Below are 25,388 nucleotides of genomic sequence, written 5' to 3'. Positions count from 1 at the left end.
AAAAAGAAGTATCCAGAGGCACTTTACAGATGTTTATTGAGTTTCCATACCCCAGATTTATTCTAGGTAATGGAGATAGAAAAGAACATAGTTCTTTGCCTGAAGAAATTAATTCATTTATTGGACCAATATTGTTCTACATCCTGGGCATATACATGAGAACAAAAAGTTCAGGCCTCAAGGCAGCATCCATTCTAGCGGAGGAAACAATCAATTAATAAATACTAATATAATTAAGGTTGTGATGAGATCCATAAAAAAAAAGTAGGATACAGGATGGAGAGTAATGGGATCTACATCACTATTAATAGGATCTACATCAGGTCGAGCTTTCAGAGTGGGGTCACATTTGAGAACGACTTAAATGGATTGAAGGAATCTGCTATGCCAATATTTGGGTGAGAGGACCCAGCTGATAATAATAACTAAGGCTCAATTTAGTATGTTTGAGGAATGCCTAGAGGTTGGTGTGCCTGGAGATTAGTAAGCAAGGAATTAGGAGGTGGGTCACCCAGGTGGTGGGGTGGTAGGATCATATGGGACCTTTTAGGCTATGTTATGGAAGTTGGATTTTTCCCCCCTAATGTGCAAAAAGGAATATCCACTGAAAAATTAGAAGTAGAGGAGAAGCAATAACTAAGCTATATTTAAAACAAAAAAAAGGTTAGATTCCACATGTGAGTAAATCATGTTACTTGTTTTTCTCTGACTGACTTATTTCACTTAGCATAGTGTTCTTTAGGTCGATCCATGCTGTCTCAAAGGGTAAAATTTTCTTCTTTTTTATGGCTGAGTAGTATTCCATTGTGTAAATGTACCTTAGTTGTTTTATCCACTTCTCTACTGGTGGGCACTTGGGCTGCTTCCAAATCTTGACTATTGTAAAAAGCACTGCAATGAACATAGTGGTGCATATATCCTCTTGAATTAGTGCTTTGGATTTCTTTGGGTAAGTTCCAAGAAATGGAATTGCTGGGTCAAAAGGCAGTTCCATTTTTAATTTTTTGAGTAACTCCAAATTGCTTTCCATAGTGGTTGCACTGATCTGCCAATGGTGCACAAGGGTTCCCTTTCGTACACATTCTCACCAACATGGTTTGTTGATTTATTGATGATGGCCATTCTGACAGGTGGTGAGGTGATATCTCATTGTGGTTTTAATTTGCATTTCTCTGATGATTACTGACATGAGCATCTTTCCATATGTCTTTCGGCCATCTGTATGTCATCTTTGGAAAAATGTCTATTTAGGTTCTTTGCCCACTTTTTAATGAGATTTTTTGTTTTTTTGGTGTTAAGTTTTATAAGGTATTTTTTAAATAAACAAGCTGAACTAATGAGCAAAATAGAGACAAACTCATAGGTAGAGAGCAGGCTTACAGCTCTGGGGGTGGAGGATGAAGGGGTGGAGGGATTAAGCAAAAAAGAAAAACAGAAAGACCTCCTGATCATGGACAACAGTGTGGTGATTGTGGGGGAGGTGGGAGGAAGGTATGTGGAGGTGCAAGAAGATATTGGGAAATAAATGGTGATGGGAAAAAATAAAATTTCTTTTAAAAAAACATTCTTGCTGCAATGTGAAAGAAGAGTGAAAACGGTGAGACCAATGCAGAGGCTGTTACAGTAGGAAAGCTAGGACTAGGGGTTAGATGTGGAGAAGGTGAGGCGTGGCCAGAGTGAGGACACAGGCTGATGGTATGTGTCCTTCTAAATTTGACAGAATTTGCTGATGGATTATGTGTGGGGTGTGAAAAAGAGAGGAGCTGAGATGTTTCAAGGTTCTTGGAGTAAACAACTGAGTAAATGATGGTAAAACATACTGAGATGAATAGGTAAAACAGTGCACTGTGTTAAGTGCTATTATAGAGAAATTCTGAGGAATATAGCTGTGGGGAAGAAAAGAAAGCTCGAGGACTTTTAATACCCAAACTATCATGAAAAAAAAACCAGTAGAAAATGTATCCAGAAAGATGGAGACCTGACTATTATATAAGCCATAAGCTTCTATAGTTTTAGGCATAATTTTATTACTTTAATTTTCTAGAAATAGAACTATCAAGGAGCGTAGGTGGCATGGGGACCCCTGATGATGACCTTAGTGAGAACTCTGCTGGGGACTCGAGGAGGGTGAAAGTCAGGTAGATGTTCACCAGGAGGTTAGGGGGAAAAAATGAAGAAAAATAAATAGTTCATAAGATATTTGACTGTGAAAGGGATGATTGGGCAAATGCAATGGAAGCAAATACTAGTGTTCATTTATGGTTTGGGTTTTCTATAATTGATTTGATGAAAAGAGAGAGGGACAAGGAGATCTGGGTTTGGCAGGAGTGTTATTAAAATAGTAGGTCATAAAACCTAAGTAGCATAAGAAGGGAGGAAATGAGAAAGCTGATGGAGTGAAAGTAGAGGCAGTAAATGGATGGGGATCCCAACGAAACTGAAGGATAGCTGTGGTGGGAGTAGCTGAATGATGAAGCTGGATCTTTCATCATATGCTGGTTGGCTACTAAGAAACCCTTGAAGTCTGAACCCTGTGGGTGCTAAGAAGGCAGAGTAGACTAAGAAGGCAAAGTGAGTAGGCAAAGAAAAATTGGTGGGAAACCAAGCGTAATAGCAGAAGACAAAGGTGAGTGATAGGTGGATGCCATTGAGTCGGAATCCAGTAGAAGACACAAAAGAAAAATTTAAAAAGTAATGAGAACATTTCTGCTTTTGAATAGGATAATAGTAGTGGTGGGTAGCGGTAGAGCATTTCTCTCACTATGACAACTATGAAAAGCAGATAGATTTTAAAATATCATAGAAGAGCCATAGAAAGGCAAATTTAAAAGACTGATAGTACCAAGTGTTGGTAAGGATGTGGAACTCTTATTCATAGTTGGTGGGTATGTAAATTGATAAAACTGCTTTAGGAAACTGTTCAACAGTAACTGTGAAAGGTAAATATATGTCTACCTTATGACTCATCAATTTTATTCCTCGGTATCTGCCCAAGATAAATGAAGGCATAGATCCACAAAAAAAAAACATGAATAAGAATATTCATTGCAGCTTTATTCATGGTAGCCTCAAACTGTAATAAAAGAAGACAGATTGGTGTATCCATACAATGGAATACCATATAGCCATAAAAAGTATGGCATAGTAATACAAAAATGTGAATGAATCTCAAGGACATCATGCCGATCTAAAGAAGGCAGGTGTGAGAGAGTGAATTTTGTGTGATTCCATTTCTATGAAGTTCAAGAACAGGAAAAACTAAATGATGATTTTAAAAGGCAGAATAATAGTTATCCTTCTGGGAGGGTTTTGGGGAAGGAGTGCAAGGAAATATTCAGGGGTGAGAGAAATGTTCTGTATCTTGGTCAGAGAGGTGTTGTATTCTGAAAGATCCAGTGGAAGAAATCTCAGCCACTGTGAAAAAAAAGAAAACAGAGTAGATTTTGCTTTGTACCCAATCTGACAATCTTAATGAAGTTTATATACCCTAGTAATGTTTATTTTGATTATTGACATATTTGATTTTATTCCTATTATTTTACAATAAGTTTTTGGTTTTTCTTTGCTATATTTTTATGCTGTATTTTTTGTATTTTATTTTTACCTGAGTTGAGCAACATTTTTTTTTGTTAACCCTTTTTTTTTTGTAATCTGGAACTTCTACTATTCATCTGCAGCCTTTAAATACACATATCTAAATCTATATTTTTTCTATCAATATAAAAATAGGTAATAACCAGGCAACAGTCCTATTCTCTTTACCAAAAAATATCTTTACCTGAGTTTTATTGAACAAACCTAGAACCTTGCTTTTTTTTTTTTAATATAACGTGTCATTATTACTTCAGGAATCCTTTTTTAAGAATTACGTTATGATTTATAACATCATTATCATTCCGTTTAACCACAATAAATATTTTACTGTATCAGTCTACCCCTACTGTTTTTATATTTTGTCCTCCCCAATTCTGGCTGGAATATTGCTAGTAATTTGAATATATAGGTGATATACCTGTTGAGTCTGTGAATATAAATCTCTAGTGTCATAATCCCTTTCCCTCTGAAAATTATTGACTCTCCTCAATAGAACGTTGGGTAAAGGGAGGGTTTAGGTCATTTGCTGAGACCTCATCTTTCCTTATCACTCAATTTTATTTCTGCTTTCTATTATGTATTTTCTGTTTAGTCAAGTTCTTATTTTATCATCATAAATACATTTATTTCTATTTTAAACCCTTCTAGTACTGTTTTCCTTTTAAAATATCTTTCTCCTTATTTCAACGTGCTCCATTTTATCAATTTTTCAAATCATATCTAAAATTCTACCACCTCCATGCATCTTTCTCCATTTACCCCAATTCATATTAATTCCCCTTCCTCATCACATTTATTATCTCTGCCATATATTTTGTACTTCCTAGAATTTTAGAATTTTATACCTGGAAGAGATCTAAGAGACATAACCCAACTCCCTAACTTTTCAGATTAAAAAAGATGTGGTCAGTAAGGCACATTTGTAACCCAGAGGACCCCAAGTCTTCTGGCCTTCTGGGGCTACCCTTTAATATCTAACTAAAATAGTTCTCAAGCCACAGTCCCCAAATACTCCCAGAAGCCCTCCCTTAAAAGTTCTGTGCATTTCCAGTCCTTGTGCCCTTCTGGTCAGTGTTGCAGCCGGTGCACTGGCCATCGCTCTGGGCTCTGCTGGAAGCCGGGTTGTTGTTTGTTTTTTGTTTTTCTCCCCTCATTGGTCACATCACTGGTAACCTAGAACTGCCACCAGCCTGGTGTATATGGCAGACTTTTACTGAAGATTTGTCTCTCGAAAAAGAGTCTAACAAGCTTAAGAATGAACAACATGACTTATGTAACTCCTATCGTTTCTAACACAAAGTTAGACATACACAAATGACGGCTTTAATTTGGATGTTAGACAATGCTGCCCTAAAAATCCAACAGCTATTTCTCCTCCACGGGGAATTTTTATCCCCGCCATGTCCTTTCAGGTCATTGCTTACTGCTATCTTCTCTGTCGTCTTCACTCTTCCAAGCTCATTCAATTATGTTTCCTTATTCAGAGTGCTCTATCTCTCCATCCTCTACCTATAACTGAACATTAATTTTTGTTATGTCCCAGAGCACAAGAAGCTACCCATTAAGGAAGGGCCAACACAAAGAACCAACTAAAGCTTTGAAATTCAATTCTTTTTTCTTTAACTTAAGCAGAACTCCTTCCTCTACCAGTCTCTAGAAATGGAAGAAAAAAATGTATAATTTATTTTCTCTTTGAGAAAGAAAGTCCACAGGAGTCATGAGTATGTTATTGTTCATTTCAGCTGCACATGAATTCTCAAGGTCTCTTCTGGATAATTCTCAGGATACAAGTCTTCTGAGAGTCCTATTTTGTCTTTTTCAAAAATCTTTGCTGATTTTTAAAAAATCTTTACCCATGATACGTTTATTGATTTTGGAGAGAGGGAGGAGGGGGGAGAGAGAGAGAAACATCAACTAGTTGCCTTCCCTATACACCCCAACTGTGGCTCAAACCTGCAGTCTAGGTATGTGCCCTGACTGGGGATTGAACCTGCAACATTTTGGTATATAGAATGATGCTCCAACCAACTGAGCCACAGGCCAGAGCCCTGTATTTCTCTTCGTATTGTATTAACATTTTGTCTGTTCCAAATTTTATCCAATTTTACATTTTTATATGTTGTTTTCTCTTGCTTTGAAATTGCTTTACATATGTAATTGCTGCTTTCCCAGAAAGAGTGTAGTGGTCAGAAAGTAGGTGCTGAGACTGTCAGGGTGTCCAATATATACAGGTACTCAAGGGTTCTTGTGTACTGATTAAGAATTATACTAATATATGTCATTTAATGAGTATCTATTATGTGTCAGACAGTGCTTTACATACATGATCTCTAATTCCCTCCTTAATTTATTATACCCATTACAGAAAAGGAGACTAAAATTTTAGTGGCTTCAGTAACTTGTCTGATTCCACATGGCTAAATTGAGAGACTAAGTCTGCTGGACTCCAAAACATTGTTCCACCATATTCCAGGTACTCCAAAGCTGTTGTGTTGATAGCTATCTCTGTATTAGTTGTTTTTTTTTAAATAAAAACTTTACAATGCACTTATTGGGCAGTGATCACAGTAAGTAGCCATTCATTTTTTAATGTGCTTTAAAAGCTCAAATGTGAATCTGAAATTTTTCTCTCTGCATTTCAGTTTGATCCATTAACAATTGAAAGCAAAAATGTAACAACTTTGGTGTTAATGATTAATTCTCCAGAAGAATTAATTTTGGCCAAAACATGTGAAGCCATTTATAAATTTGCTTTAAAAAATTTGACTTTCTCAGTTTATCTTTCTATTTGATTAGTTGCTTAAAATGTTTATTACATAAGGGGCACTTTTCTCCCTGGTCTTTAACTTACTTCCAGTCATATGAATTCTTTCAGACAAACAGATATCATTTAATGCATTACCTGAAAGTACTGTATCTCCCTAAGTGCCTAACATAATCTGAAGGAGTAATTTTGTCACTGGGTAGAAGAGTCATTTTGAAGATTTTATTGTAGTTTAAAAAATTGTAAATGTTGCAGGATCTGAAAGAGCTCCCAGTGGTAAAAGCCAAAACAATTAGAGCAACAAAATATAGTGGTATTGGATTATAATCCAAAGTAGAAAAGAAATATCCATGATTCTATACTTCAAGCAATAAATGATTAAGCAAATAAATGGGAGAGGAAAGACAGATTTCCCATGCAGAAGAATTCCCAATAACTTTATGTAGATGCTCTGCCCTCAAGAAGGCAAAACATACCTTTAGGTGTGGGCTGTGCACAGTGACTTCTTTCCAAAGACTACAATATGGAAATAGGGAAAAACTTAGTAAGTTTATAGTTGAGGAACTGACAAAACCACTTCAGCCAGGTGATCAAAATCAACATCAACAGTGATATGTCATGTTGATAATTTTGTAAATAAGTCAATGGCCTTGACACTACACTATACAATGAAATGGGACTTCTGCATTATTGTCCCCCCAAACCTGTAACCCCTGTCTAATTATAATTTAAAAAAATCAAATCCCATTCAGGGACATTCTACAAATACCTAGCCAGCAGTCCTCAACACTGTCACAGTTATCAAAATAAGGACAGCCTAGGAAACTCTCGCAGTGAAGAGGAGCTAAGGGTCAATGATGACAAGATGTCGTGGGAGGTGCTGCATAGAACCCTGGATGAAAAAAGAACATTAGGCTAAAACTAAGGAATCTGAATAAACTATTGATTTTAATTAATAATAATGTGTTGATAGTGGCTCATTATTTATAACAAATGTACCTACTAATATAAAATACTAATAACAGTAAACTTGGTGTGATATATGTGAGGACCCCTCATACTATCTTTGTACTAAAACTATTGTAAAAAATAAAGTTTGTTAAAACATTGTAAATGTTACAAATTAAAATCTATTAAGAGATTTATTCATAGAAGGTTTACAAACATAAAAGATGGTTACATTTTAGTTCATTCCGAATGGTGATAAAAATAGATTTTTATTATATTGCATAAATTTTAATTGGGACTATTTGAAGTGTTTAGTGTAACTTGGTATTTCTAACAAGAACTTTTAAACTAAGGAGCAATTTGATTTTAAAGAAATGATAACAAAACATTGGGGACTTGTATGAGAGAACAACAAAATATTTGGTTAGCAAATGGTAAAATATTCATCTCCCTGTGTCACTCTTGCCATCATTGGGAATCCAGACAAAAACCATAGTGGTTCTGGAAGGTATAGTTTATGCGTAGATTATGTAGAGTTCTGGTTCAATTTCAGGGAGATATTGGATTATGCATCTGTAGTAGCATAAGTCTCATTCAGGTTTGTAGAGTCATCACAAATCATCTGACTGTCTTATGTACCTAATTAAATACCATCTTTTTATGTGACATGTGATAAATAAATAAGTAGGGATGTTATTTTGTGTTTAATCAGTACAGAAGTTTTTGTAAGTCTGGCATTTTATACTAGCAGTATTTTCTGAAATAGTCTTTTAAGATAAATGATGGGACTTTGTCTTCTGGCCAAGATGGAGTAAGGAGCCAGATTCCCCCCCCCCCCAACCCCAGGCAACTGAAACAACGAGCAAAATAGACAAAATATATGAAGTAGCAGTTGGGAAAACATTGTTAGACAATGAAGGACAGAGACTGCTGAGAGGCAGGAGACAAAGGAAATAAGCCTTTTGACTTCCCGAGCTTATTGATTTCAGGGCGTTTCCAGGCCACAGCACAAGAAGGGGTAGCTTGTGCAGAGCCTATTGGACTCTTCGAATTGCAAAGGCAGAACTTAGAGTCCAGAGGGACAAAGACAGCTAGGGTTTTCAGGTTAGAGTAACAAAGAGGAAAGAGTTACACTGAGAGAGAACTCGAGATCTGCAAAGGGTCCCACTCACATATTCTCCTGAATACTGATCAGCATGTACATGTGAGAAAAGTATGTGAAGTCAGACAAAGAACCCAACAGGATTAGTGGCAATAGTGCCTGGGGCTCACCCAGGGCCAGAAGTAGTGCTTGTTCTCCGAGCCAGACTGTAAAACCTCGAGATGCGTGGACCTTTGTGCAGAATACACTGGGGTCTTGCCTCACTCCTTAGAAATAATTAGCCCTAGATTGAGCACTGTTCTGAAAGATCTAAAAGGACCAAATTGTTTCCAGAGAACTGTATCCCAGAACAAATTTCTAAAATACAAAAATATCCATTACCCACGTAGGTAAAATATGCAATGTCTGGCATCTAACAAAAAATTACCAGGCATCAAAAAGAAGCAGGAAAACAACCCATAATGAGGATATAAATCAATAAGTAAATCAAAAGTGACCCCCTATATATGTGACTGGAGTTTCTGAAAAAGGCACAAGACATAAAAAGTATTTTAAGAAATAATGACCAGAAATACCCCCAATATGATGAAACCTCCAAGTTCACTGATCCAAGAATCTCATCAAATCCCAAGCACAATGAACATGGAGAAAACTATACCAACTCACATCATAATCAAATTGCTTGAAACCAGTGATAAAGAGAAAACCTTAAAAGCAGCCAGAAAACAGCCCTGGCCTGTGTGTCTCAGTTGATGGAGAGTTGTCCCATGAACTGAAGGGTTGCAGGTTTCGATTCTCAGTCAGGGCACGTGCCTTGGTTGCAGGTTCATCCCTGGTTAGGATGTGTGTCGGGGGAGCTGATCAATATTTCTCTCCCACATTGATGTTTCTCTTTCTCTCCCTTCCTTCCCCTCTCTTTAAAATCAATGAGTGTGTCCTTGGATGAGGAGGAAAAAAGAAAAGCCAGAAAACAAATGTTACATTCAGAGGAACAAAGATAAGGATGACAGCAGATTTATCCCATTAATGATATAATCAAAAAGTCAGTGGAGTAACATCTTTAAAGTACTAAAAGAAAAATAAAAACTTTCAACCGAGAAAAATAGGAACTCAATAAAAATATTTTTCAAAAACCTGAAATAAAATCCTTTTTAGGCATTCAAAAGCTGAAGCAGTTCATTGCAGGCAGAGCCACACCACTAATCATGGCGCAGTAGGTAGTCCAGGCAAAAGCAAAATGACGCCAGATGAAAACGTAGACCTACACAAAGAATGCAGGCAGAGCGCCAGAAATAGTAATATGTGAGGTATTTTTCTTATTATTTAAATCATTTAAAAACTGGTTATTTTAAATAAAAATAATAATCATGTATTTGCAGTCTGAAACATATCTATAAGTTATATGACAACAACAGCACCAAGAGAGAAAGGGGAAAACGGAAGTACACTGTTGGAGGCTCTCGTACAACCACTTGAGAGCACACTGCTGTAGGTCATACATACTACAGACCCTAATACAGCCACTAAAATAACAGAACAAAGAATAATATCAAATAAGCCAAAGAAGGAAATGAAATAAAATCATAAGAAATATTTAGTTTACACTAAGAAGGGGAAAATAAAGAATAACGAAACACATAAAAACAAATGACAAGATGGAAGACCTAAATCTAATCATATCAAAAAATCAAATTAAATGTAAATGGTCTAAATACCTTAATTAACAGGGAAAGAGTGTTATATTGGATAAAAAGCAAGACCAAACTACATGCCACTATCAAGTAATGCACTTAGAATGTGACATGAATTATTTGAAAGTAAAAGGATGAAGAAATATCCCACGACAGCACCAATCAAAAGACAGATGGAGTAGCTAAATTAATATCATAAAAGTAGACAGAAAAGACAGTAGTAGAGGCAAAGGTCATTTTATAATTATAAAGAGATCAACTAATCAAGAGGCTCTGAAAAATCCAAAACAGTTATATACTTAATGCCAGACCTTCAAAATACGTGAAAATAAAATTCAAGGAGAAATAGATATCCACAGTTATAGTGGGGGATTTTGATGCCCCCCCCCAAATAAATGAAAGTATAAGTCAGTAGTATAAAGGCCTTAAGGATCTAAAAAACTGAAACAGCAGTACAAATTAATTTAACTTAATTGATGTTTACAGAGCACTCCAAAAACAGCAGTATATACATTCTTTTGAAATACGTAGAGAACATTTTTCAAAATAGACCATCTTTTGGGCCATAAAACAAGGCTTAATAAATTTAGAATTCCAATGATAAGAAATATGTTATACCACAATAGAATTAAATAATAAATTAATAACATGTAGAACTCAAGACCACTATGAAATATAAAGTAAATAACACACTTTTATGTGTGTTAATTCATTTTGTAATTAATTATGCAATTATGTAATAATGTCAGCATGTGACTGGCACTGGGCTAGGCACTGAGGATGTAAAAGATTAGAATGGCTATCTGTCCTCATGGCAAGTTAAGTTATAGCGGAGTAGACAAACAATGCATGGAGGTCATTAAGTGGTATGAAAAAAATAAAGCAGGGTAAGGAGAGATAAGGAAGACTTGGATGTGGTAATAACATTAGATAGGATTAGATAACCTCTTGAGAGGTGCAGGGTGAGCTAAGAACTGAATGACAATGCTAAGTGAAACAAATCAGTCAGAAAAAGTTAAGAATCATATGATTTCACTCATATATGGGATATAAAACAGAAACTCATAGGCCCAGACAGACAACGGTATAGTAGTTACCAGAGGGAAGGGAGTGGGAGGTAGTAAAGGGTAAAGGGGGCCAAATATATGGTGGCAGAATATGATTTGACTTCGGGCGGTGGGCACTCAATGCAATGTACAGATCATGTGTCATGTAAGTGTACACTTGCAACCTATGTGACTCCATTAACCCATGTCACCCCAATACCCTTAATTTTAAAAAAGAGGAAGCCAGCTCTGTAAACATCATGGAGGAGGCAGAGCAGCCAATGTCCATGTGCTCTAAAGTCTGCTCTGAGAGAAAGATGTGTGGCCACAGAGCAGTGTGGAAGGCAGGAGGCCAATATGAAACTGGAATAACACAAAGAAGTTTTGGTGAAATTGATGACACCCATGCATGATTTTATGTTACCTGTTATGTCAGGTGAGGAAAATGAAGCAACCCTCCTTGAACTTGGAGCTGTGGAAACTTTAAACTGCTCACCCATGAAGACAAAATTGTGAGAAGAAATGCTACTATGATCATTGGAATACTGGCTCCTAATAGTAAGTAGCAACTTTTTAAAATAAATCTCTTATAATGCTTTATCTTTCTTTTAAGTTTAATGTCAAAGGATTTATTTTAATTTTATTTAAGCTGACTTTAATATTAATGAAAAAGTTAAGTATGTTGTAACAAATATATGATTTCATATTTTAGGGAATATTTTTAAAATATAAAAATATGTGCAACTACTCTCTAACTTGGTGATGTAGTATGTTCTACTCTTACAAGTTGAGAGTAATCATTGTCTTTTAAAATAGAAATAATTTTTTTCTTGAGTTAAGATAATGTAATTTGTCTGCCTATATCTAAGTTACACTTCATATGTATTTTATAGGGAAGGAAGCCCAAGGTAAAGGGTTTTGATACATTTATTTTTTTGAAGCCACAAACTATATGTTGCCTAAAATAATTTAAACATGCATTTATTTCTTAAAATCCAGGTTTATTACTTGCTTGAATATTTGCATATATTTAATAGGGTAGAGTAATAGTATTAGTTAAAATACACTGGTATGTCTATTAGAATATCAGTTTTGACCCAAACCATGCAAATTAATGCATTCCCTGACTAATAATGAACAGGATAAGTTTTCCATTTGTTAGTCATTTTCATATTATATGGTTTTTGAATTAGCCAACAAAAGGTTTGTAATTTATAATAAAAAAATGATATTCTTGGTGGAGTCTGAATTCTAACATGAAACTCAGGCTGCTGGTAATAAACATGTCTCTATCACAGGGGTTGGCTAAAACCACCACACTTCTTCCCTTTAACATATTTTCCCCCAATGTCCTGCCTCCCTTCGCCTCACTTTCCCTGGACCCTGTGTGAGGCAGTGGGGTCTCCTTCGTCTGTGGTGCCCAGCAGCACTGTGGCATTCGTGTCTTCAGAGACAGTTATGAGCGAGGCTGGGGAGGGAAGGGGAAGGGGAGCCTTGGCTGGCATCTGCGCCTGGACCACCACAGCCGCAGAGACTGTACCGGCGGCACCCGCAGTGTCCGGGAAACCAGGCTCCCCTGGGGACTGTCGTGGAAGGGGCTCTGGCAGCGGCTGCAGGAGTGCTGCGCGGTGGCCGTGCTGGGTTCTGGGAGTATTTCTGTGGGTAAGAGCAGGATGAGGACAGTCGTGGGGGAGTGGGTGTTCCACCAACCGGGATTGCGATATCATCAGTTAGTACTTACGGAGTATTTACAATGTGCCAGGCGTTGTTCTACATGCTGTTTATGTGTTGAATCATTTAACGAGGTTGGTGCTATTACTATTTTCTTCACATATAGGCAGCTGAGGCACAGAGAAGTTAAATAAGGTAGTAATCATTTGTATTGCAGGGTCTTCGTAAATTTATCTCAGGGGTTGTCTGTATACTGATTCTGCCATATTGAAGGTGTTGTATTGACTGTATTTTTAGCCAAAGAAGAGAAAATTAAAAATTTTCTGATGTTTTATTCTGTTTATGCACCAAAGAATGTGAGAATCAATGGTGCTTTGTAACACATGTGTAACTCCTCATTTTAAAAGCAAGAAAGCAGCATGGAGTTACCCCAAAAATTAAAAGTGAACTGCCTTGTGACTCAACAATTCTGCTTCTGGGAATTAATCTGAAGAAACTTGAAACACTAATTTGAAAGAATATAAGCACCCTATATTCATTGCCGTGTTATTTACTAGCCAAGATTTGGAAGCAGCCCAACTTTCCATCAGTAGATGAATGGATAAAATAGCTATGGTATGTTTACACAATGGAATACTACTCGGCTGTAAAAAAGAAAAATTTTACCTTTAGTGACAGCATGGATGGACCTAAAGATCATTATGCTAAATGTAATAAGCCAGTCAAAGAAAGACAAATACCATATGATTTCATTCATATGTGGAATCTATTGATCAAATTGAACTAACAAGCAAAATAGAGACAAACTCATAGGGAGCAGGCTAACAGCTCTGGTTGAGGGGGATGGTTTGGTTAGAGGGTGGAAGGATCGAGAAAAAAGAAAAAGGATTTATGGACACAGGCAATAGTGTGATGATTGTGAGGGGGAAGGTGGTGAGTGGAGGTGGAAGAAAGTATAAGGGAGATAAATGATAATGGAAAAATACAACAAAAAATAAGCTTTTAACAATAATAATAATAGGAATTATCCCTAAAGGATTAGATTTCTGGGCCCAAAGTCACACAGGTGGTTATTAGCAGAATTTAGATTAGAGCCAGAATTGGAACTGTACTTTCTGACTCACAGTTTAGTAAACTTCTAACCACCAAATCATTTATGATCCTTAACATTAGTGTGCATTCTAGGTCAGGTTCTCCTTCTAAATGATATTGGGGGAGAATGTATCTCGTTTGGAAAGGAGAATTATAATTTCCTGTTTATACTTATATTTTCTAATTTAATGCCTAGGTCTCTATGATTTTTTTCCAGCTTACTTTGTTCTTCTATTTTTTCATTTTATTTCGTATTCCTATTTTCTAATATAAGAGAAGTTTATAATCTGTGAAGCCCTTCAAACTGGTTGCAAAATTTTTCTGAGCAGATTTATAAATTGAATTTCACACATTTTTAAAGAAGTCTGTGGGCCAAAACTGTAAAGAATTATTGCTACATTTGGGTACTAGATGAGATAACCCCCTTACACCTGCCAGACCATACTCGGTGAGTGGGCTGGGTTGTCTGTGGCCAGTGTGAAGAGAGTTTTGCTGCCTTCAAGGTCTTCACTGAGTGCTTGAGTCTCAGGTATGCTAAATGAACTTCTAAGAGCTTTCTTTAGATTCTATGATTTGGGTGAAAGAAAAAACCCAAAACACTTTTGAGATTAAATAATTTTCTGTTTGAACTATCTGAGAACATAGATAAACCACATGGTATCCTCAACTGCTTATGAAGTTCCTTTTTTGTTAAGAGAGCCAACCCATTAACACCTATTGCTTCACTTTTCACACATGTTCATGGAAACTTGGAACAAAGAATGAGCAACTGCTCATTTGGTCTAAATAAAAAGTCATGCTTCCAGAATAACCTGTAAGTAAATGCACCTCTGAAGCTACACTATTTATCATCTTTGGTCATTTAAAAAAATTGATGATGATTATTATTATTTTAGAGAAAGGGGAAGATGGGGAGAAAGAGAGGGAGAGAAACATTGATATGCATGAGAAACATTGACTGGCTGCCTCTCACATGCTCCCAACTGAGGGCCTGGCCCACCACTGAGGCATGTGCCCTGACCAGGAATCAAACTAGCAACTTCTTGGTTCACAGGCTGGCTGTCAATGCACTAAGCCACACAAGCCAGGACATCTTTGGTCATTCTTAAAAAAAAATTGCTGCTTCTTCAGAAATTTGCATTTTCATATGGTTTATATGCCTTCAATAATATCACTATGTTCATAGTGGATGAACCAACAGAATGTTCCAACAGAATTCCAGGTACTAAAAGGATTGCCATGAGAACCATCTTTCTCTTTGGCAGTTGCAAACAAATTCTTTCTCCTCCTCCCCCTCCTTCTAGAGTGGTTGAGCTAGGTGCCTATGCTAAGCCTGGGTCATTTGAGACAGACACTTAAATTACTTTGTTAAACATTTTTATCAAAATGAAGCTGTTGTCTTCTTTTACCTGACAGTTGTATTTAGTTCAATGAGGTCATATAACAGAGACTCATTTAATGGACTCAGTTAAAGAGAGATTTCATCAGGATCCTTGTGAGGAGAAGTAGCCTTTGAAGCCAAGACTTTACTTAAGGCAATCTGAAGATCTTAACATTGTAGGAAAAGGCTGATGTAAAAAAGTATACAAGGTCAAAGATAAGTTAGATGGTCAATATTATACAGCAAAAACATAAATAAGAGTGCAGTTAAAACAGATTACATAAAAGTATTGGGTTGGCCAAAAAACATTTTGTTTTTTTCATAAAATGGCTCTAGTAGTGCTTAGTTGTCTTTAACTTCATTTGAAACAATTTTGTTAAACTGTATTGTGACAATTGTCATATCAGTGTGTATTTAAAAGAAATCAAAATTGGTGATTTTTTTTTTGCAGCCATTCTAATACTGAAGATGGAAGAAGATACACAACAATTTTGGAGTATTATGCTTTATTATTTCAAGAAACGTAAAAACTCAACTGAAATGCAAAAAAAGATTTGTGTAGTGTATGGAGAAGGTGCTGTGACAGATTGAATGTGTCAAAAGTAGTTTGCAAAGTTTCTTGGTACTATTGATATTTTGGCCAAATAATGATTTTCTGTGGGGCTGTCTTATGCATTGGGAGATGTTTAGCAGCACCCCATCCTCTAACCATTAGAAGCCAATAGTGAGAGACAGCCAACAAGCTCAAAATATCCAAATCAATAAAGTTATTGGTAAAAATGAAAAATGTGTCTTTTATTTTATGGAAAAAAACTAAATGGACTTTTTGGTCAACCCAATACTCCAGGAAGTAAGGTGCTGGCAGTTTTGCAAGAACCTAAAATTGAAGGTGTCATACTGTTTAGCTAGAACATGTTCATGTGACCCAATTACAAGAGGAGTTTCCATTCAGTAGCCATATCTGAGAGTGTTCTCTGTTGAGAAAGAGGGGGACAGAGATAAACATTGTGTTTAAAGTGATGGAAGTAGCAGCTTATCCATTATTTTTACTGAGTTAACCTCAAAAAAGATTCTTTGAATAATCTGGTGTCAAAAAGAAGAATAAGAAATTGATCAATGGTGCCATCAATTTACAAGTGCTGCCACTGAATCTGAATTGTCCAATGAGCCATAGGGAAATGATTTAGTGGATGGATCTACGAGATCTGTTGTTGACACATTTGGGCTAAATTCATGTCTAGAAGGGAATTTCATGGCACAGAGAATCCTCTGAAGAAAACTTTTAACTTGTTTGAGCAGACCAAGGCGTGGTGCCGCATACAGTGCCGCATGGGGGCCTCTCCCTGGGGGAGCAGATCCTCCCTGCAGAGAAGTAAGAGGAGCAGAGAGTACGTACCCAGAGTGTGAATCTTCACTTCACAGACAGTGATGCAGCAGAAACTTTGAACTATACAGAAGGCTATTTTGTGTGGTATATGGTGAATGTACTTGGAGATCTAAAAGCCCAGAGATACTTTTCTTCCAGCATGTAAAAACAGGAGACTTCGATGAGGCCTTCACAAAAATCATTCCAAGCAGTACACACTGGACTCAGAAGAGAAGAGAATACCAACGAATTCTTCCAGAGGGTGCACATCTCTACAGTTCACTGGAACACTCGGAAGGATCTGAGTATTGTGAAAGACTATTATTTCTTAACCTGTGGAGGTAATGTATTTATTATAAATGAGTTTCAACTATAAAATAATATCCTCCACCTTAGGACAAAACACTTCCCAGAAGCTCAATTATTCTTTTGTACTTCAAGCCTATTCGCATACATACAGCTGGCTATAATTTTGCTGGCTCTTATTTAGCCATTTTGAACAGAAACCGACAGGTTGAAGAATAGCCGCATCTCTGAATCCCAAAGGAAAAGGTGTCTAATAAAAGACAAGGATATCCAGCAATTAATATGGAAGAATTCATCTAGAATTCATCTGTTTCAGTTGCTGCAAAGTGAAATTTTCCAAAATTCTGATAATGTTAATTTTGGCTTACAGACCACGATAATTGACCAAAAAGAAAAATCACAATACTAAAGTAGCAGCTATACTTTATGTCTCAGAAAAAGGGGGGTTAAGGATTGCAAAAAGGAAGTAGGAACATACTTGTCTACCCTTAATTAAGCTCATGTAAAGAATACAAAGGTGAACCTTTAAAAAATCAATATACTTATCTTTAAGTATTTTTGTCATATATGATAATAAAATAAAATGAAAACAAGATGTATTGTCCTGACTTGTGTGGCTCAGTTGGCTGAGCATTGTCCCGCAAATAGAAAGGTCACCAGTGTGATTCCCAGTCAGGACATATTACCAGGGTTGCAGGTTCGGTAGGGGGTGTGCAAGAGGCAACTTGTCTATGTTTCCGTCTTACACCAATGTTCCCCCCCCTTCTCCTTCCCTTCCCCCCTCTCTAAAAAAAATAAAATAAAATCTTTTTTTAAAAAACCAAGATGTGTCCATCTAAACAAAGCTGTGGATCATTTTTATGTGTATTCTGTATAAATTTTCTTGAAATCAAGATTTTAAAACATCATCCCAACAAAACAAAAAAAGAATTGCTATTATATAATAAACAAGTGTAGGGCACAATAACTCGAATTTGTTGGTATTTGTTCTAGGCCCCTTTTTGTAGTTTTATGCTTTTTTTTTTTCCTGGAGTTTTGGAAGGCAGTATATAGTTCAGTGATCGAGGAGCAGAGGTTAGAGTCTGTCTGGCGTCGGACCTGGGCATGAAACCTGGCCCCACTGTTTCCTTGCACTGTGGTTTTGAGCCTCAATTTCCTTATCTGTGAAATTAAATAATAATGGAACATATCTTCTATGGGACTATTCAACAGGCATGAACATTGTTATTATTATTATTAATAAGTATTAATATTTTGTTTCTTCTGTTGTAGATGATGTTAAAAAATTGTTACGAGAATTAGATGTCATGAATTCTGTTACTGCTCGGTTTGCTCCAGAAGGTAAATTGGCATCTTATATGTATTTTTAAAAATGGGACTGGTGTATTTTTCACATTTGATTATGCTACTAGTGAAAATAGTTTATGGAATACCAATTGTGAATGTCATTAAAATCTCTCAAACCAAGGTAGGCTCCAACCAAGGTAAGATTTGTAGAACTTTAGTTTTCAAAATATGCTTTAAAGTAACGGTTGGATAGGCATTTAGCATAGTTGTGTTATTTATTTTTGATATGCAGAAGTAGTTACCCATGAGTTTGCTAGTCTTTGCCTAGCAAACATGTCTGCAGAGTACATCAGCAAAGTGCAACTACTTGAACACGGTGGATTAAAGCCTCTCATCAGATTGCTGAGCAGCCCAGACCCCGATTTGAAGAATTCTACTGAATGCATTTACCACTTGCTCCAGGTAAGATTAATTCCTAAAAATGTGTTTTGACCAAAGCTGATTATAGAATTTGCTTTCCTGTTAGAAAAAGAAAAAGCTTAAAAACTCACCAGTTTTGATTAATCAATTATTTTTGGTACTATTTAGTAGTAATATTGCAGAGATAAAATAAAGAAAGTTTAGTGTAAGTTTTTTTCAGTTTTCACATTTTGTAAGTATTTGTCTCCCATGAAAGGACATTTTAGAAATGTATTTAAATTTTAAAAGAATAGAATGGTTTACAAATTAAGGTGGGATTATTCCAGATAAAATGTATTTCTTCTGAAACAGGGAATCTAATATTCACATTGAACTAGGTTTAACAAGGGAAATTACCTATTGATCTAACCTTGGTGACCTAAGCACATTGGATATAACATATGCCCTAGTCAGTGTACCAAGATTTTGAAACAGACTTATGTATTGGTGAAAGCCTAGTGAGTATGCTGGACAGAACTCATTGTTCACAATCGTTAAGAGGTGACCTCACTATGCTGCTTTCTTTTGTAATGGAAACTGACCACCTTCTCCTCCTTAATCTGTTTTGTTTTCCCTTGTCCCCACCACTGCCCCACCTCCCAACCCAACATTCACACCGTCCCACCCACAGCAGGTCAGCTCCCTGACACTATGGACAGTCATCTCTGCCTCTTTTCCTGCTCAGGTTCCCAAACAACTTCCATGCATATTTGTTCAACTTTAGACCAATTGAAATTATGAAAACACCACTGTAAGCGGCCAGCAGTAGAGTGTGAAAGGAAGACATAACGAAGCAGAGGTGAGAGAGGGTTCACTGAGAGGCAAACTGTCTAGACAAATCATGTAGACAAAGAGAGACCTATATGCTCATGCCAAAGGCAGCAAAAGCACACATTCCTGGCCTTAGCAGTTCTTGCCACTTGCCTGGCACTGCCTGGCTTTACCCTTACTCCTCCCCACAAAAGACATCCTGAAGAACCAGCTCGGCTTTGCTTCCCTTTTCTGGTTATTTAAGGCTTAGCCTCATCCAATAGGCCAAAGTAGTCCTCCAAGCACATTTGTGTTTTACATCCTCAAAACTCTTCACAGTTTTATTTTTCTATTTTTTTTTTAATCAAACAAATGAAAAGGCTTTACCTCCACTATTCTTTATAACAGAAGTACTAGTTAATAACGGTGCATTAATTTCCTAGGACCACAAACTAGGTGGCTTCAAACAACAGGAGTTTATTCCGGAACGGCTGTGGAGGCTGGAAGTCTGGCATCAAGGACATCAAGACGTCAGCAGGGCCACGCCTCCCCAGTGACTCAGAGCCGTTCCTTGCCTCTTCTCAGCCTGACGGTGGCCATCACTCCTTGGGGTCGCTTGGTTTGCAGCTGTCGCACTGCAATCTCTCTGTCATTTCCCTTTCTTTTTATAAAGATACCGATTTTATAAGGACACTATTGAGTACCCACCCTACTCCATGATGACCTTAGTTACATCCGCAATGACCCTGTTTCCAAATAAGGTCGCATTTTGAGGCACTGAGCGTTAGGACTTCAACCTATATTTGGGAGGATACAATTCAACCCAAAACAAACAAAAACCTAAATTTTTTATGTCTGAAGGATGCTGAATATTGGCAGTTGAAGGATGGATAGAGGAAAGTTAAGGTGTAAGTGGAGCCTTTTCCACATTTAATAGTATTTTACATTTACCACATTTTCAATTAAAATGTCAGAGTATGGGAGCTTTTTGTGGCATTTTGTCTTGTTTTTTCCATTGCTCAGTCCAACCAACCCCTCCCCCCACTAACTCACACAGTGACACACAGTGGACACACAGCGGAGAGCAAATTGTCTAGACTCTAATGACCCCTTGATATTGTAAATGTCTTAAGTAAAGGTCATGTGTCTGAACTAAGCTTGATGTGAATTTCCATGCACAGGGCCTGCTAATAGCGCTGCATGCATAGGAGCATTTCATAAACAATCCATTGAGGATAATAAGGAACTGATGCCATCATTTCATTTTATCAAATACTATTTGAAACAGGACAGAGAGTATGAAAAGAATTTCATTATGCATAGCTTTTGTTGTAATACCATTTGTAGTAATAAGAGTCTGCTGTATAATAAAGAAACAATAGATACTGCAAAAGTCATAGATCATGTTTATTTCCTATTACTGACAATGAATATTTTGGTGTTGTCAATTGAGAGTTTGCTTACTTTTATTTGTGAGTTATTTTGGAGGGGATCCTGGAATAAAAGATTTGAAAATCATAACTTAGAATATTCTTTGTTAGAAAATAGAAGTTCTCCATTCTTGAGGCTATATTTTGTTTTAAAAATTGTCTATTTGATCATTTGTATTTCATGGCAGGATTTTCAGTGTCGAGCCACACTTTAAGAACTAAATGCAATCCCTTCTATATTAGAGCTCTTGAAGTCAGAATATCCAATTATTCAGTTGTTGGCTCTCAAAGCCTTAGATGTCATTACGTATGCTAAGGGCTCCCAAGCAATGGTATAAGACAACCAAGGAATAGAACACCTTACTAAGATCCTGGCAACTAAGGTATTTATAACATTTATTCAGCTGTCTATGAGAATATGTATCTCTCTTAAATATAGTTATAAAATGTGAATTGTAGAATATTTTTAAAATGAAATTTTATTATGTTTAAGCATGGTAGTATGTAGAGTGGAATAATTTGCTTGTTGCTACATAGTTTATCAGCATGATTAAATCAGACTAATGGTAGGCCATTATAAAATAATTTTTTAAATCCTTTGGAAGGTTTCTCAAAAAATTAAAAGTAGAACTACCATATGACCCAGCAGTTCCACTTCTAGGTATTTATCTAAAGAAAATGAAAACACTTACTCAGAAAGATGTATGTACATCTGTGTTAATTTATATATATTTTTATATATAATTTTCCATAGCATTCCATATATACATATGCTATAGAATATTATTCAGCCATAAAATAAGAATGAAATCTTACCATTTGCAACAACATGGTTGGACCTGGAGGGTATTATACTGTACGAAATAAGTCAGATAGATAAAGACAAATGCCATATGATCTCACTTATATGAGGATTCTATAAAAAACAAAACAAGAAAACCAAGCTCATACAAAAAACAGAATGGCAATTGCCAGAGGTGGGGGATGGGCAAAAAGGGTGAAGGGGTCCAAAAGATATAAATTTCCAGTTTTGAAATAAATACATCATGGGAATGTAATGTACAGCATAGTGACTATAGTTAATAATACTGTACTGCATATTTGAAAGTAGCTAAAAGATCTTAAAAGTTATCACAGGAAAAAAAAATTTGTAATCGTGTAAGGGGATGCACGTTGACTAGACTTATGGTGGTGATATTTGTAATATACACAAATATTGTACACTTGAAACTAATATAATGTTAATATGTCAATTATATCTTAATTAAAATCTCCTGGTTTAGAAGATTTAAGATTGTTAAATTATATTTTATGATCTTCTTCATGAATTCCTAAAATGGCTAAATTAGTTTTTTAATCTTTGTCTGCTATAGTTTTCTCTAGGGTAAAGCAAGAAGAATAATTTATCCCTCATTATGGATGGTAATCTTGCTTTACTCAGTCTACTGACTTAAATATTAATTTCATCTAAATAATCAAATTTTTAGGTCTAGAATGTTTGGTCAAATATCTGTATACTATGGCCTAGCCAAGTTAAAACACAAATTAACCATCACAAGTGCACTCTTGCCAATTTGGCACCAGTACACATCTTCTTAAATCATACTTAATCTCTAAATAAAGACAATGACAAGATCCTACTTTTGCCAAATATGATACGAATATCGTGTGTACAACTGAAAGTGCTCTGACACTTTCCCCAGAATAGGATGCAAAGTCCTTGGATGAGGATTACTCTTCTCCTTGATATCCCATAACTTAAATACTATGATGTAAAATTAACAATACTTAAATATTAGTTCATAAAGTCATACATCTTATGTTATATAAGGGAAGAAGAGAAGAAAGACATCAAAGATGTTCTATATACACACATATTCATAACAAAATAAGGAAGAAATATTCATGACAATTGCAACCTCTTCTCTATAACTGATCGTGTGGTCATACTTGGTGTTTATAACTACCTTCTCCCATATTCCCTTTGCCCTCAGCAAGTACCTCAGCTCATCTTAGTTCTTTGCCAGTGGAGGGACCCAAATACCATTCCTGAAGGGCCTGACCATTAGCAGCCTGCCTGGGTCAGTTACTACAGCTTTACATCTACTTTTATCACAAGACATGATAATACTTGGAGACACCCTAAGGGATCTCCTGTTTTCTAGATAAACACTTTCTTACTTCTGTTGTGGAGCAGCATCCGATTTCCCCTTGATGGTAGAGGTCAATCATCCCGGCCAGCACAGAAACTCCCTCCTTTGCCTGTTGATTTAGAGGCATAAGGAACCCAAGGTGGCCAGGTGGCGATCTTTTCTTTCTGTGTCTCCTGTGGACGCATTCCTCTCTTTAGAACTAAGACCTCTAGGTCAGCAGAGAATAAGGCTACAGAGACAGGAAGCAAAAATTTTGTTAGTGGGTCACTGGAGGTAGTAATAAGTGGTGTCACTCTCATTTCCACCCCTTGATTCCTGGGCCCATGAACCCTGGCTGTGGGAGAAAAGGCACCACATATTATGTGCTGATTCGGAACCTGTGTAGTCTTCTGGGGAACCTGGTCCCAGGCCTACAAGGTATTGTCACCCAGCCAGCCCTGTAACTCAATCATAAAGAGGCCATTCTATGAAGCCAGCTGCTTTAGGGTGATGGACACCAGGGTAAGGCCAGTGAACTCCGTGAGTGTGGGCCCACTGCCGCACTTCCTTTGCTGTGAAGAGAACTCCTCCCCCAGAAGCAGCGCTGGGTGGAATACCATGACGGTGGTGCAGCCTTTCTGCATTTCTCTCCCTTTAAGGATGCCCACCTTAGATTTCTAGCTCAGGTAAGGCTGCAGTTTTCCACTGCTGTGAGGATTTGGGAGATTCCTCAGGCAAGAAAGCCACACGCTCACAATACTTCCCTCTACCAGTTGGAGATTTGAAGGAAAATACACTTTCTTCTGTCTGTTGTTTCAAAAAGTATTTTCTTCCAATTTTAAAATTGTTGTTGGTAGAAGGCTTTATAAGCACCTTCACTTGGATACCATCGCTGGAAGTTTTCAGTAATTATTTTTATCTGCAAAACACTTTGAACTAGGGGAAAATGAGAAAGGATGGGGCAAATGGTTAGGGAAAGTGATGATATGTTAATAAACAGAACTGTTTCCCTGGGCCTCTGTCCCAACAAAATGGATTACATTATGTTCTGAGTGACGTTAGTCCTTGTGTAAATGTGGAATGTATACATTTCTTTTAGTACAACTTTCTAGCGGTGTGTTTCCTTTTATTATTAGGAACTGAATGATTTTTATATAGAACTGCTTTCAGTGATAGCCATTGCCTTGTATATACAGATACTACAGAGCTGATTCAACAGACAGGGGTTTTTAAGAAACTCTTGGCATTTGCAGAAACCTTTACAGTTTCTGATATTCAGAAGACTGCAGCCTAAGCAATTACTATAGCAGCATATGATCATATATCTTAATTTATATAGATTAAGCATACATACTTCCTCTGTACTCTTGATTTTGATTAGTTCTAACAAACATGAGAGTATTTGTGTGTTTTTAAATGACCATTTGAGAATAATACTGTACTCACTATTTTAGGCCAAAATTCATCTCAATCCAGTGAGTTAAAGTACAGATTGCTTTGTCAAGGTTGTAGTAAACTGAATATGATTTAATTATAGACCTTTTTCAAATGATTAAATCCTAAATTAAGTTTTAAGCCTTTATTTCTCTTGATTTTTGGAATTATGCAGAATATGTGCATTGCTTATGATCCTGAAAACACCATTTCAATAAATCCATGTTTGGAATGGTATCTATATAATAAGTTCAAATTTCAGCTGGAGTCTACAGCGCCATGCTGTAGAGATGTGAAAAATAATACGCTCCAGCTATATATGTAATACAATGTCATTCAGGGGCAAGCTAGGTTGACATAAATCTGTAAAATATGAGAGATTAATTATATCACAAGCACTGAAGATAGAATTACAGTTTTAATTTGTGTATATTTGGAGTATATGATTTAGTAAAAGGTGTGACTTTATCTTCCAACTTCCACATCACTCATCATATAAATGATAACTTTGACTAGTTTAAGTGACTTATATTCTAAACATATATACTCATATCTGTATATATGTCTATGTATATATTTTGGGAAACATTTCCTTTTCAACCCATACTGGATTTCTTCAAGAAAAAGCTTTAATGCAGTAAGCCAAATTTCACCGTCCAGTACATAGTTGATATGGAATGGACTTTTGAGTTACATTATACGCATCCTATCTAAAAATAGGCTATAAAATCAAGGTTTTTACTATTGGCAAAAGTTGGCTGATTTAGTATTCTGTCAAATGAAACTGGATCTTATCATATCCAGTCAGTTCTGTCTTCTATCTGTCACAGACTTTAGCTATTTGAGACCCAAAGACAGGGCAGGGGGAAGACAGGGACAATGTCACTCCTAAAATTTTCGCATATCTCCACTTCTCTTTGGATTAGTTGGCTGGG

At 36.5% G+C, this 25,388-nt stretch overlaps 1 protein-coding gene across 1 annotated transcript in view; it reads left to right on the top strand.

Annotated features, from left to right (window-relative positions):
* Positions 1–2,073: 2,073 nt before the first annotated feature.
* Positions 2,074–25,388, top strand: part of ARMC3 (armadillo repeat containing 3) — a 33,000-nt gene continuing 9,685 nt past the window's right edge. The window contains 9 exon segments of the mRNA XM_054590854.1: positions 2,074–2,133; positions 6,237–6,352; positions 11,580–11,626; positions 11,629–11,703; positions 18,234–18,302; positions 18,541–18,710; positions 21,076–21,270; positions 24,156–24,195; positions 24,198–24,338. Coding sequence (XP_054446829.1) covers positions 2,074–2,133; positions 6,237–6,352; positions 11,580–11,626; positions 11,629–11,703; positions 18,234–18,302; positions 18,541–18,710; positions 21,076–21,270; positions 24,156–24,195; positions 24,198–24,338 — 913 coding nt within the window.

This window comes from Pteronotus mesoamericanus, unplaced genomic scaffold (assembly GCF_021234165.1).
Source record: "Pteronotus mesoamericanus isolate MK-2021 breed Mesoamerican mustached bat unplaced genomic scaffold, CSHL_Meso_final contig_130, whole genome shotgun sequence".
NCBI classification, from domain to species: Eukaryota; Metazoa; Chordata; class Mammalia; order Chiroptera; family Mormoopidae; genus Pteronotus; species Pteronotus mesoamericanus.
Note: the sequence above shows the minus strand (reverse complement) of the source record. Positions and strands in the feature narration are given on the sequence as shown.